Source organism: Anolis sagrei, chromosome 4 (assembly GCF_037176765.1).
Source record: "Anolis sagrei isolate rAnoSag1 chromosome 4, rAnoSag1.mat, whole genome shotgun sequence".
Classification (NCBI taxonomy): Eukaryota; Metazoa; Chordata; class Lepidosauria; order Squamata; family Dactyloidae; genus Anolis; species Anolis sagrei.
In genome coordinates this window covers 51,275,371-51,288,390 of record NC_090024.1, presented here as the reverse complement: position 1 = coordinate 51,288,390, position 13,020 = coordinate 51,275,371, and the positions used below count along the sequence as shown (strand labels likewise).

Genomic DNA, 13,020 nt, shown 5'->3' with positions numbered 1-13,020 from the left:
CTGAATTTTGAAAAAATTGGCTTGTTGCTGAAACAAAGATTTGTGATAAAGCTTCAGTGGAGGCACATTTTCCACATGATAATAACTCTTTCAGAAGTGAATTTCACTTCTGAGGGGAAGATTTATCTCACTTCCTTTATCTCACCCCGTTCTTAACAATGTGTCATTTGTAAGTTTGATGTTTGCAACTCAGGCACTGCCTGTTCAGCAATACACTGAAATTAGTTTAATTACTTGAACTCCTCTGCTATCACCACTACACGCATAAAGGAAAACTGAATTCTGGGAGTAGCATTCCCTTGCTTCGCAGTTCACTTTTTGCAGACTTGCTATTTTGTGGGTTTTTGCCTCCTGGCAATAATGGGGTGTGGAAGGGAGTTTCATGCTCCCCCTTAGGAGAGAGACAGCCAATCATAAAAAAAACAGAGAGAGGAGATACAAAGGAGTATGTAAATCATGGCCTTATAGCTCCTTCCTTATAGCTAGCAAAAAAAAAGGTGAGTGGTGCCTTAAAATCTCTCCTTGCTACTGCTTCACCCTCAGAATGAAATATATATAGCATCCATACTTCATGGATTTTCACTTTTCACGAGTGGTCCTGGAACGTAACATCCATGTTCAACGAGACCCAAGAGAAATAGTCTGATGCTAAGAACTGGCCATCCCTCATTCAAGACAGACAGGCAAAAACATATCTAAGATTTTAGCTATAACTTACAGGCTGGTGTTGAGCAATCCCGTGTATTGTGATACAGTCGGTGGAAATGCTTACTACATTCAGCTGAAAAAGTAACTCGACCTGTAAGAATGAAACATTTAATTCCAATTAATGTTATTTTAATACCATTGTGAACTAGCTAATGTGAGTTGTAATTTTAATAGCTCATGTTTGCTTCAAATCTAATAGATTGCACCCAGATTCATCATAAAACAGAGCTATTTGAGATCAATGGCATTAATTAGTGATGATTTCAACACATATATTCTAAAACTGACTAAATTGGATTCAACCCAATATGTTTTTTTAAAAAAAAACCCTTAATGTCTGCATTCACAATGCAATCATAATTAATACTCTTAAGTTATTATTAGAACACAAGCTACTGAAATAATGAAAAGGCAGAAATTGTGCTTATTTTTTTTAAAAAAAATATATTTTATTATAGAAACATTTTATGCCTATGCTTCTGCTCCACCTAACTTTTCTAATCCATTGATAGAAAACAATTGTTTAGGAAAATTCAATTGGTGGCAATTAGTTGCCAACAGATAAGAGGCTTAGGGCAGGATTGTGATTGTTTTGTGTCTCCTATGGGTCTTATTAGAAATGTAACCCCCTGGAATGCAGCTAAGAAAATCAGCTAGGAAAAAAATGAGACCAGGATGGGCTTTCTCCAATGGGAAAAGGGGCACAAATGCTTTCATTGATATGAGCAGGATCTGCAAATGATTAAACAAACAAATCCCCTTCAATTATTCTTACCTGTAAAGTGTTTTATGAACTTGTCTTTTAAGTTGGGTTCTCTTGGAAATACCTCTGTGAAAAGAAAGGCATATTTATTTAAAGACCATAGCATTCCTCATATAAGGATCTGTTAGATATATACCAAAATCTGTTTTATTAGTAATAAAATATGTTTGTTCATAACACACATAGAATAAAAATCAATTCAAAAATAAAGAACCAAAGGATAACCATACATATACCAGACAGGTAATTAATACAGTCTAAAGAAAGAAGCTGTTCTGAAAACACAGCTCTCCTACACATATGGAAGTCTTTCCACTTCCCAGGAAGGGCCTGTCTTGTACATATATTCATTTAAGTGCCTAAATATGAGTCTTCCAAAGAAGTGAAGCCATTGCACATATTTTAAGGAGCTCATGTGGTGGGAGATGCAGAGGTGAATCCAAAGTCACACAAACACAACATGACTTCTTCCCTCTACAGTATGCATCCAGAATAATCTGCTCCATAATGGCTCCTAGGGGTATCAAATAACAGAAAATCCTTTTTCAAATAGCAAGATGTCAAAAAAAAAAAAGATGAAAAATTATGACCTTTACAAACCTCCACTTTGTACTGCAAAAAAAGGTATCACTGGCATAATTCTATAGAAGCAAGCATTTGAGAATGGCATTACATCAGTTCTATATGTTCGTTCTGTGCCTTCAAATGTTTTCCAACCTATGGTAAACCTAAGACAAACCTGGGATTTCCTTGGCAAAATGAATTCAGAAGTGAGTTGTTATTGCCTTCTAGGTTTATGCATTTGGGGTAAACCTTCACCTGTTTCGTGTCCTGGCTTTCAGTGGGGGCCCCGATCTGTTTTTTGGGAACCTCCCAAAATTGGGAGGGCAGATATCCCCTCTGGGGTGCCAAAAGATCTGGTTTCTATTGAACCATTATGGGGAATGGGCTTCCCACCCAGGCTCCTCTTCCCAGTGCAGACTTTAAGGAGGCTTCTTCTTACCTGCTGTTTCTACTTTAGAGAAATCACTTGGCTGCAGGCACTGACAGACACCCGCTTCACACTACATACACACACACACATGTTCCGAGGCAAGGAGGCAAGTTCTGTTTCTTACTCTAGAGGAGGTGCTTGTCTGTAGGCACTGGCAGGCATGCGTATTTTCTGGACCTGCACATCACACAGGTACTCTTGTTGGAAAGAGAGTGCATGTGTGGTGTGCAGACCTAGAAAGTCTGAATGCCACACTCACACTCTTTTCCCAAGGAGAGTGCGTGTGTGATGTGCAGCTGCAGAAAGTGCGCACGCCTGCAACTGAGTACCTCCTACTCTAGAGTAAGAGACACTCGGCTGCAGGCACTATCAGGTACACAAGCTTTCTGGGCCTGCACGCCACACACACACTTTCTTTCCTAGGCAAGGAGGCAAGTTCTGAGAGGTATTTGGCTGCAGGCATGAGTGCTTTCTCTCCTGGCTTACACCACGCTAGCCAGACACGCACTCTCCAAGTCATTTTAAGGAGGCTTCCCATTTCCAGGTAAGAGCAATGACCTGGAAGAGGAGAGTAGTTTTCAGAGAATGTGGGTTTACTTTTTGTTTGCTGGAGGATTAATATAAAATATTAGACTGTGATGCCAGGAACCAGGACCTGCTCCTGCTTGCTTTTGTGTCAAGCTGATTTCCATAGAAGGAGGGGCCTTCCTGTTTTGTGCCCCCAAAATACCAAAAGAAATGAAAGAAATGAAGGAAACAGAATAAATCAATTCCACACACAACTTTATTGCCTTCACCTGAGGCTGAGAGAGTGCAACATTCCCAAGGTCATCCAGTGGGTTTCATGGCTGAACAAGGATTTGGACAGAACCATAGTCAAACCACTGGCTCTCTTCTATCTATTGCCACTTTAACTGCCTTTTTGCAACAATACTGAAGTGGCTGCTTGAAACTATTTTCACACTATCAGAACAAAAAACATAAAGCATGTGTGACAAAACATCTGTGGAAGATGATTGAAGACTCATTCATTATAGTATTTAACCATAATGCCTGTCAGTATACAAAGAATGGGCAAAGAAAAGCAAGACCTGATTTTATATCAGACAGAAAACATGTAAAGATGTGCTTAAACAATGCATATGCTTTTCATTTGTTTAGGCTGTATGGATCCACAGGCTTGCAAAATCAGATGGATTTGCATTATATAAGCAAGAGTTCCACCCCAACTATAATCCCAGTTAATAATCATAAGTAATCTTCTTTACTGGGGATTTGTTTCTTATTGCCAGCAGGATCTTTCAACTTGTATACCTATTCTTCTTTAGCAAATTAAATATTGTAGAACAAATACTGTCCTTTACTCCAAATGTGTCAGTAGGTATGAAAACCCAGTCAGAGCGCTCATCTAATTACCTGCTACTTCAAAGAATTGTTACAGTTGTTGGTGGCAGATGGAACCAAGATTAACTAGGTTCAGCTGTACAATACCACAGAAGACCTGTTCAGTGACCTTGTACAAATGCAATTGTTTTCTCCCTGCTTTTCTGCCTGGTGTAAAATTTCCTGAAGAAGGATTACATGGTAAATAGTTTGAGAACGTCCTTCCTTTTAGTGCAATTTGTGTCTTCAAATCTGAGCTCTCACTTAGTTACGTAGTGAAAAGTCTTTGCAAACCACAAGGTTTATTCTTAGATTTGCAAGATTGGCAAAACACATATCAAGTTAAAGCCTTTCTCTTGAAATGCCTGCCTTTGTGATTTGCTTGCACCTACAAAATTAAAACTAGAAAATGAAACCTTGTCAGTAAGAAGCTATTGCAATGAGCACTCATAGGTTTAACTTTATAATACTGTATCGTTAATGAAAACATGCTACCTTCTGAGAGCTGGACCATAAGAAAGACTGAGTGAAAGAAGATAGATGCTTTTGAACTGTAGTGTTGGAGGAAAATTCTGAGAGTGCCTTGGACCGCAAGAAGATCCAACCAGTCCATACTCCAGGAAATAAAGCCCAACTGCTCATTGGAGGGAAGGGCATTAGAGGCAAAGATGAAGTACTTTGGCCACATAATGAGAAGACAGAAAAACTTAGAAAATACAAGGTATTAGATGTTTGGGGAAAAGGAAGAAAAAAGGAAGAGGGGCCAACCAAGGGCAAGATGGATGGATGGTATCCTTGAAGTGACTAGCTTGACTCTGAAGGAGCTGGGGGTGGTGACGGCCAACAGGGAGCTCTGGCGTGGGCTGGTTCATGAGGTCACGAAGAGTCAGAAGTGACTGAACGAATAAACAACAACTATCTTCTGTTGTGGTGAGTTGAAATGTAATGGTGTTATCCATAGCCAATAACAGCAGAATCGTTCTTCCCCCTTTCCTGTCCCAGGCCCCTTCCACACATCTGAATAAAATCCCACATTATCTGCTTTGAACTGGAATATATGACGTTGTGAACTCAGATAACTCAGTACAAAACAGATATTGTGAGATTTTCTGCCTTGATATTCTACATTATATGATTGTGTGAAAAGGCCTCCAGATGCCAGAGTGGACCTACAAGGTGTCCTTACAGTGATTCCTTTAGTTGCCTTGGAGGTAGCAGGGATATCTTGCTGCCCAGCCACATTGCACATGATTCTACCCTACTGGACAGCCACCCTATAGGTCCTTCCATGACCTACTTCTGTTGCAGCAGTACCTAGCCACTATGCACAACTTACTTGGTTTTCTGTGCAATGTGTGATATCAGGCAGAGTGCTGTTGTGCTAAGGGAGTTGGGAAAGGGAAAGCCCCCCTCTTCCCTTCCCATCTCATACAGCATGAAGGTGATCTGACTGACACCAGGCAGCATGTCTGAGGAAAAGGCAGACTTGATGTCACAACTCAGGCCATCCATAAAATGAGAGATGACAGAGGACTATGTCCACAGGCTACATACTCAGGTGAAAGCCTGAAGCCTATGTTAGGATGGGTCCCCCCCCCCATTTAGTTTAACTTGGGGCAAGGCATTGTCCCAAGTTAAACTTGCCCTGAATTAAACAGACCATGCAGCATCTAGCCACTGCAAGGCTGATCACATTACACATCGATTTAAGTGGTCAGTATAGATGAGCCCTCAACAGAAGCCCATAGTAGTACCAAAAACCTGTTCCTGAAGGTTCCTGTGCCACCAGAGCCTGCATTTTGTATACACAGCATGAACAGTGTAGGGATGGGGTTTTGCAGACCCCATTGAAAGTACAACATTTGGATGCTAATTTGTTACTGCAAATTAATATTTTTATTGAGGTGCTAGTCTTATAATTATATTTAATGTGTTCCAGTTTTCATATGTGATGCACATTTTATTGTTTTTATTTAAACAATCACATATAAAACATTGAAGAAAATGTGGCAAATACCAGTTTTCAAGATATCAGAAGCAGAGCACTATCTTGGAATCCCTCACATGTTCATATGCAATTTAGAAGGGATAACAAAGTCAAATCAATATAAGGAAATCAACTACCAAAAAAGTGTCTGGTCATCAATTATGTACAGAAGACAAGAAAATTGTTTTTCCATCAAGGCAAACATCCAAAGATGTTTCATCCAAAATTTATTGAAAAACAGTTCAGAAGTTTCCACTTTCAAGCAATTTCAAGCAGCTAAACACAGAAGTTAATTAGTTTGTTATGTTTTAGTGAGCTGTATTAATTATCAAATAAAAAGCCTACTTTTATGAGCAATATTAAATAAAGCATTTATTCTGTTTACCATTTGGAAAACATTGGTTCATATCCTCTTACATAGTTGGCATTCATACCACGTATATAAATAGATGTATGTTGGACAACAATTTCTCTATTATTTACCATTCAGAAGTTTGATTGGTATAAAATACCAATAGTTGATTAATTTGATTACATATCATATTTTAGAGATAGCATCAAATGGAAGGTTTTTCCATATGTAAGACGAAGTGTCATTGTCTATTTTTCATGACACCTGTAGGCTCAGGGAATTTGGATTCTATTTAAACAGAATAGATATTGGATCTTAGGCCTTTAGGATTATCCTTGGCATCTCTTATAAGTGTTTCAGACTGACGTAATGGTCTACTAATTAGCATCTTTACCATGTGAGAGATTACATTTTACATTTTCCAGTCATTCCTTTAACTGGCTGCTTATTTGCTTTTTATTTTGTAAAAAAAAAAATCAGTGAGTCTAGAGAGATCTTTGCATTCTTATTTTTTGTAAGCAATCAATTTATTGCTCCAGTAAAAATTATAATTACAGTGGCAAAATAGTGAGGTCAATGAGGATGGTTTTGAACAGCTTCTCCCTCCATTATGCCAGATTGAAAATGTGCTAAAAATAAGGATTCTTAATTCACATATCTATGTCTACACACATAGAAACATTTTTAATTAAAGCAGAAGTAGACTTATTTTGAATAGCTTTGAGATGTGACTGGTGTGTTGAAGCATGAGCTGTACTAAGCTAAATCCTATATTCTGAGATTTTTGATGCAGGCACAAATATCTGTATGCATGTGAATATAAGTAATTAGACAAAGCAAATCTCCAAGATTAATTGATAACAGGAATCAAAACAATGATAGTTAAAGTTGTTATATTACACATCAAAACTGTACATAAAATACTTGCAGTATGAAAATTAAGTAATTAGTGCAACACTTTGCATGCTGAACCAATGTGAATGGGCTAACACCCTACAAAGCTCTTCCTAGAACAATTGTTGGTGGGAGAGAAAAGACTGCAATCTGGAAAGCCTTCTTATTGCAAAGATTCTACATGATCAATAGGCTTCTGTCCCCACTCACTTCCACATTTATTTGAGCCAGAGCATAAATACAGAGCTCACTCAATACTCAGCTGTTGAGGTAAGGTAAGGACTACTTAATTTCCAAACATTATTCTGGGAATGACTTGTAAACTGCTTAATTTTTTAAGGAATTTTAGAGAAAGGGGAAAAATGAAAGGGTTAGTAGGAAAGCAAGGCTGAGAAAGGGCAGGCTGACAGCAATGGTAGTAGTCAATGAGTAGTCAATGAATTTCAATATGAAGTAGTCAATGAGTTTCAATATGAAGTAATTATGAGTAAGATAATTACTAAGACCAAGCTGGAAAGACCCTCAAGGAAGAGGTCTCTTTAGCTGACTCTGGATATCCTTGGCACATCTGTAACTAATACACTAAAAATCATTTCCACTCATCGCCATATTGGTAAACCTTACATTTCTGAACATATAGCACCATATAAATTAAAGAAAGTGTAATGCCAACACAAAATCAAGACAATTTCACACTAGTTATAAATTTAGTAATTATTTCCTGTTCATCTGTTTTGATTATTGAAGTCCTTAGAAAGTTGGCTCTTATTTTGTGGTTTCTCTAAAATCATCTGGTTTCTATTACAAAGAAACACATTTGCATAGAAGTTAATGCCATTATTCAATGGGTTTCATTTAGAAGTGTATAAACTTTGCAATGGAAATTTTTCAGATGTGAACAGGGCACACCTGTTGCTTTACATAACTGTATTTTGTTGCTTTCTTCAAAAAGACATGACGAAACATTGCAGAAAATCTATACCAGCTCTCAATTTCTTTATTGGCTTCCAGCTTTCCACCACATCATCTGTCTTCTGCTCTTTTCAAATGCTTTATTTTGAACAACTATTAGAACAAATAAGAAAAGCAACAGAAATACAAACTCCTGGAAAAGGGATCTTGTCACACCTTTGAGACAGAGAGAATAATTTGTAGCATAAACTACAAATGTATTTCTCCGAGACTCAAAGGTGTGACCCATTTTATATACTGATATAGATTAAACAGCTATATCTTTAAATATAATTACCTGAACAGAAAATATATGTTTTGAGAAGTATCTTCAATCATTTCAAAGTTCTCTTTCTTTTCTTCCAGTGCTTGTGAAAGAAAAGAGATCCATATAAGACACAGCCAGTGGAGTGTAATATGCCCATGCCTGGCTGCTGTATTTTGAATTAACTGGAGTTTTTGAACATGATACAAAGATAGCCCAATGTAAAGCACATTGCAGAAGTCCAACCTTGAGGTTACCAGCATGTGTACTGCCATCTTTATGTCTTCCAAATCTAGGGAGGGTTGCAGCTGCTATATCAGCTTAAACTGATAATAAGCACTCCTGACAATCGCCTCTACCTGGGCTAACATTTGGTGAGGCGAATCCAGGAGTACTCCCAAGCTGTGAACACAGTCCTTCAAGGAAGGTGTAACCCCATCCAAAACTGCAGGAAAATATGCTGATCTTCTCTGAACAGAAGCCATTTACTCTCTCAGCCCCAATGGACTTCACAGCTAGGACAGATTGCACTAGCAAGCAGAATCTATTGAGTCGTGGCAAGCGGTGGGCCTGAGCCTATCAAGAGGCAGGAACAATGGACCTTTCCTCTGCAGTTCAACAGATGGACTTCAGCAAAGCAAAGCAAAACTGCAGCAGTTAAACCTTAGAGTCACACTGGAGATTCTCTAGATTTCTAGTGATGCTTTTTATACTATAGCCCAGAAGGTAAGTAAAGAAGGAATGCTGGGTGTAAAAGCTCTAACTTTCTGGGCTATCACTCCTCTTTCTTCATGATCACCTGGGTTCCTGTATTGACATTTGCTGTGTGACCAGCCAATCTCGTCTTCTTTCTTGACACATGGATGCCTCTGTTGATGTCAGAATGACACGTGTATGATCAAAGAGGAGATGGGGGTGCCCCCTTCTTCATGAGCATGAATGATCCTAAACTGAAAGCTCAACAGAAAGAGACCACTTCGGGTGTTTCCCCATAATTATTGTTCCCTCAGCCAGATCAGTAGTAAAGGAAATACTATAGAGATTGACAGATAGATTGTAAAATATAACTTTCTGGGTGGTCTGAAATATGATGGCTCATCCTACAGGACAATAAACTTGAAGAGCAGAAGGTGTAATCAATAACACTACCTACCCTGTTGTTAAGAAATGTAATTCATTAGACTTATCTCAAAGACTGTGATTAATGCATGTCAGTCATAGACATAAAAGATTTTTTCCTGGCCAATTTTTTCCCTTTTTTTTGTTGGGACCATAACCAACACAAGCACTGAAATAACCATACACCATTATGGTTGCCCAAGGATACAATGTCTCACAAAGATCCAGAGCCCCTTCCAATCCATCACAAAAGAACCTTGAGCTCTCTGATTTATTGCTTTTTAAGCTGAGAAGTGTACATTAAAACAAATTAGACCACCAATATCTCTCCCCACAATTACCTGTTAACAATTTGCACCAAAAATTGCTTTAAAATTATAAATTTTAGAATGATTTATTTATTTATTTACTGTATTTGTATATCGCCCCTCTCAGCCTTCCGGCGACTCGATAAATTGAACATGAAATTAAAGTGGCTATATCGCCCTGGCCCTTCCTGTTTTGTAAAATTCAGTTTCAGAAAGCAAAAACGAACTAAACCTTTGTTACAAAGAAAAAATATATGGTGTCATGGTTTCCTGAAAATATATAAACTATTGAAATAGATTTCACAGGTTTTTGGTGTGCCATTTTTGTTTGCCACTCAGCAATATTATAACATATAACAAAAAGAAAAAAAATGTGATCCCAAGTTTTCCAATTGTGGAAAGTTCATTAATTGGCTTTTGGTAACAAAAGAGATATCTCAATTTTACCTTAAACCTTCCTTAATCCTTTCCCTGATTCTCAGATCAGATAGTTTCTCTAACCTATTGTTAAAGTTATGTGTGAATTGAGCCTGTTTTATCTTGACTGGGTATTCCAACCTTAAATTAATGAGTTTCCACTGCTTGGTTCTCTTGTCATTCATCTGTTATAATCAAATCAGGATCAGAAGAGGTACGATTAGAAATTTCAAATATATAATCCTGCAATTCTCTCATAATGTCTTGCTTGGCAAGGACATGTTCTGCCTTTCCCAATACAGCAAAATTTGTCCATATGACCCTCAAAATCCCACTAGTTGCTGAAAGGGATATCAGCTTGTAGGTCAGTGGAATCCAAGTTGTTACTGAGTTCTTGATTATCATATATATTCATGTGTAAGTCGACCTCATATATAAATTGAGGACAGGTTTTGAGAACAACATTATCAATGTTAATGTGACCCATAAATAAGTTGAGGGTCATTCTGTGGAGAGGTGGAAACACAAGTGCCATCTTATGGAGCCAGATGCCCCTGGCAGCTACAGCCATAGGCACCATTTTTCCACCCCAGTATTCAAAAGGTCCAAACATGGTACTATGCTGGAGATAGTAGAGTCTTTTTAGGTTCTCCTGAGACTGATTAAGCTCTTGCCTTTTGCAGAGAAGGAGATGACCCCAATGCCAGATTTGCCATTGTGCTTGGGTATTCTTAAGCATAGGATGCTGTTGGCCAGAGGGGCCCATCTTCCTGCCAATTTTTTAAAACGATGGATGCTGCTTAAGTGGTTCACTTCTAAATTTGAAGGCATTCTGCTTCAGAGCTGATAATCTATGGGAATGTGCCAGAAACCAGGCAGTGTATGCTACTGAATCTACTTCATTGAGGGCCCAAATAAGGGGCTTCATAACTTAACTAGTACAAGACCTCATGTGTCCTAAATCTGGCACTGGATCCCTCCCACCCCCCTTTTTATAAGAGTTAGGGTACAATACTCACATGATCTCCTGGATACAGCAACAAAGTTTATTTGAATTTATTTTTATTAAACTTTTAGACTTATACATAAGTATATAGGGTAGATTGATTAGGTTGTACTGCAGAAGGAGGAGAAGCTCTTGCAAAAAATTCCCTGCTCAGTTAAACACAATATGACCTAAATATCTGCCTTAAGACACTGAAGCCAGATAGTTCTTTCCTCAGGCTATCCAGGCTCAGGAAAATTCTCTTCTTTTTCCAGAAAGCATTGGTCCAAAATACTCATAAACTTCTGCAAGGATTTTTCACTTTGACTTTTCCATAGCCTTATCTGAAGACTGAGCCTGCCATGCTGTGCTTGAACTTTAGTTAAACAGAGAGGTTTTAGAGACAGAAGGCATTAAATGATTTTCACATGTATGTTCTGGATCTGGAGACCAAATGCCAAACTGTTTTTGGTCATATAAGTCTGTGAAAACTTCCAGCTGTTTGTTACCAACATTATCACTAAAGAAACAACATTCAATGTTCTTGGTGCAGTAAAAGCAAATGTAGAGTTGGCCATTCTTGAAATCTCCTCCATAAATATTTTTTTGGTTTCAGCTGATAGACAATATTTTGTAAACACAGATGCATATTCTTTAAATCTCAATTGTCCTCTCTGGACTCTAATTACAACAATAGTCACACAGAAGAAAAAGCAGTTCTCTCCCCCTTTCTCCACTAACTTTGAATGGAACAGTTAGGGTAAGGGTATTGGAACCATTCCTTCACAAGTCCTCCTTAAACACCATTGTTTCTATCCCAGAAAGATTTACAGTTTTTTCAGGAGCTTCTGATAAAACTCAAAATTAAGTTGGCAGACCAGGTAAGCTAATCAGCATGAGAACAGATAGCAAATGGGATTTAGAAACAAGCTCAGTTGGAAATCTTCGAAATAGAAGAAAAGTTAGAAGTTAAAATAAAATGAAACAAGTGAGGAAAAACTTTCAAAAGCTATGCAAAATAAAATAGATAGGCAAATTAAAAACTTAAAAAAAACAGATAAGAACTCATTAGCAGGTAGAAATGGCAAAGCCCTTAAGATCATGCGCTAGAATGCCATCACAATTTTCCTCCTTAAAACAATGTTCAATCGTTATGACAGCCAGCACAGAACAGTGAAACTGAGATTATTATTTTTAAAAATTAGGCATATACTGCAGAATTAGAAAGTAAAAAATGACAGCCAGCACAGAACAGTGAAACTGAGATTATTATTTTTAAAAATTAGGCATATACTGCAGAATTAGAAAGTAAAAAATGGAGGCTAGTATGGGAATTCTTTTAAAGACCAAAAGCATTCACTGTCTTTTTATATTAAAAATAGTTAATCTAGCATTCCTATATTTGAAAGATTTCTTTTAAGAAGGAAATACATAGTTACAAGATTGGAGAGCATTAGAATAACCAACATGCCACTAATCACAAGAAATGTATTGGCAAATCCCTAGGGTGCCCTTGATAATAATATTACTTCAGATGAAATAGTATTTAAAGTCACAATAGAAGTGTTTATATGTGCAAAAGGAAGGAGTTACATTGTCCAGCTAACATTCTGAAAAATGATTCTGGGGAAATGTACCATAAATCCTAGCCTTTGGAGCTGTCTTGAAACAATATTTGGTTCTCTATCTATAGATTTTCAAATATGCTATCTTAGTTTTTTAAATGTGTCATGATGTTATTGTTTAATGTTTACTGTTATTGCTTTAATGTTTATTGGTTTTGCTTTTTGAGTTTTATTGTTGTATTTGTTATGCTGCTGTTTTATTGAGGGTCTTGGCCTTTGTAAGCCGCACAGAGTCCTTCGGGAGATGTTAGCGAGGTACAAATAAAGTT

At 37.6% G+C, this 13,020-nt stretch overlaps 1 protein-coding gene across 2 annotated transcripts in view; it reads right to left on the bottom strand.

Annotated features, from left to right (window-relative positions):
- ALKAL1 (ALK and LTK ligand 1) overlaps window positions 1–13,020 on the bottom strand; it is a 57,253-nt gene that overhangs the window by 4,551 nt on the left and 39,682 nt on the right. For both annotated transcript variants that reach the window (XM_067467426.1, XM_060775298.2), the window contains 2 exons: window positions 1,484–1,537; window positions 719–799 (listed from right to left, as the gene is read on the bottom strand). In XM_067467426.1, the coding sequence (XP_067323527.1) occupies window positions 719–799; window positions 1,484–1,537 (135 nt within the window). The remainder of the gene's footprint in view (window positions 1–718; window positions 800–1,483; window positions 1,538–13,020) is intronic.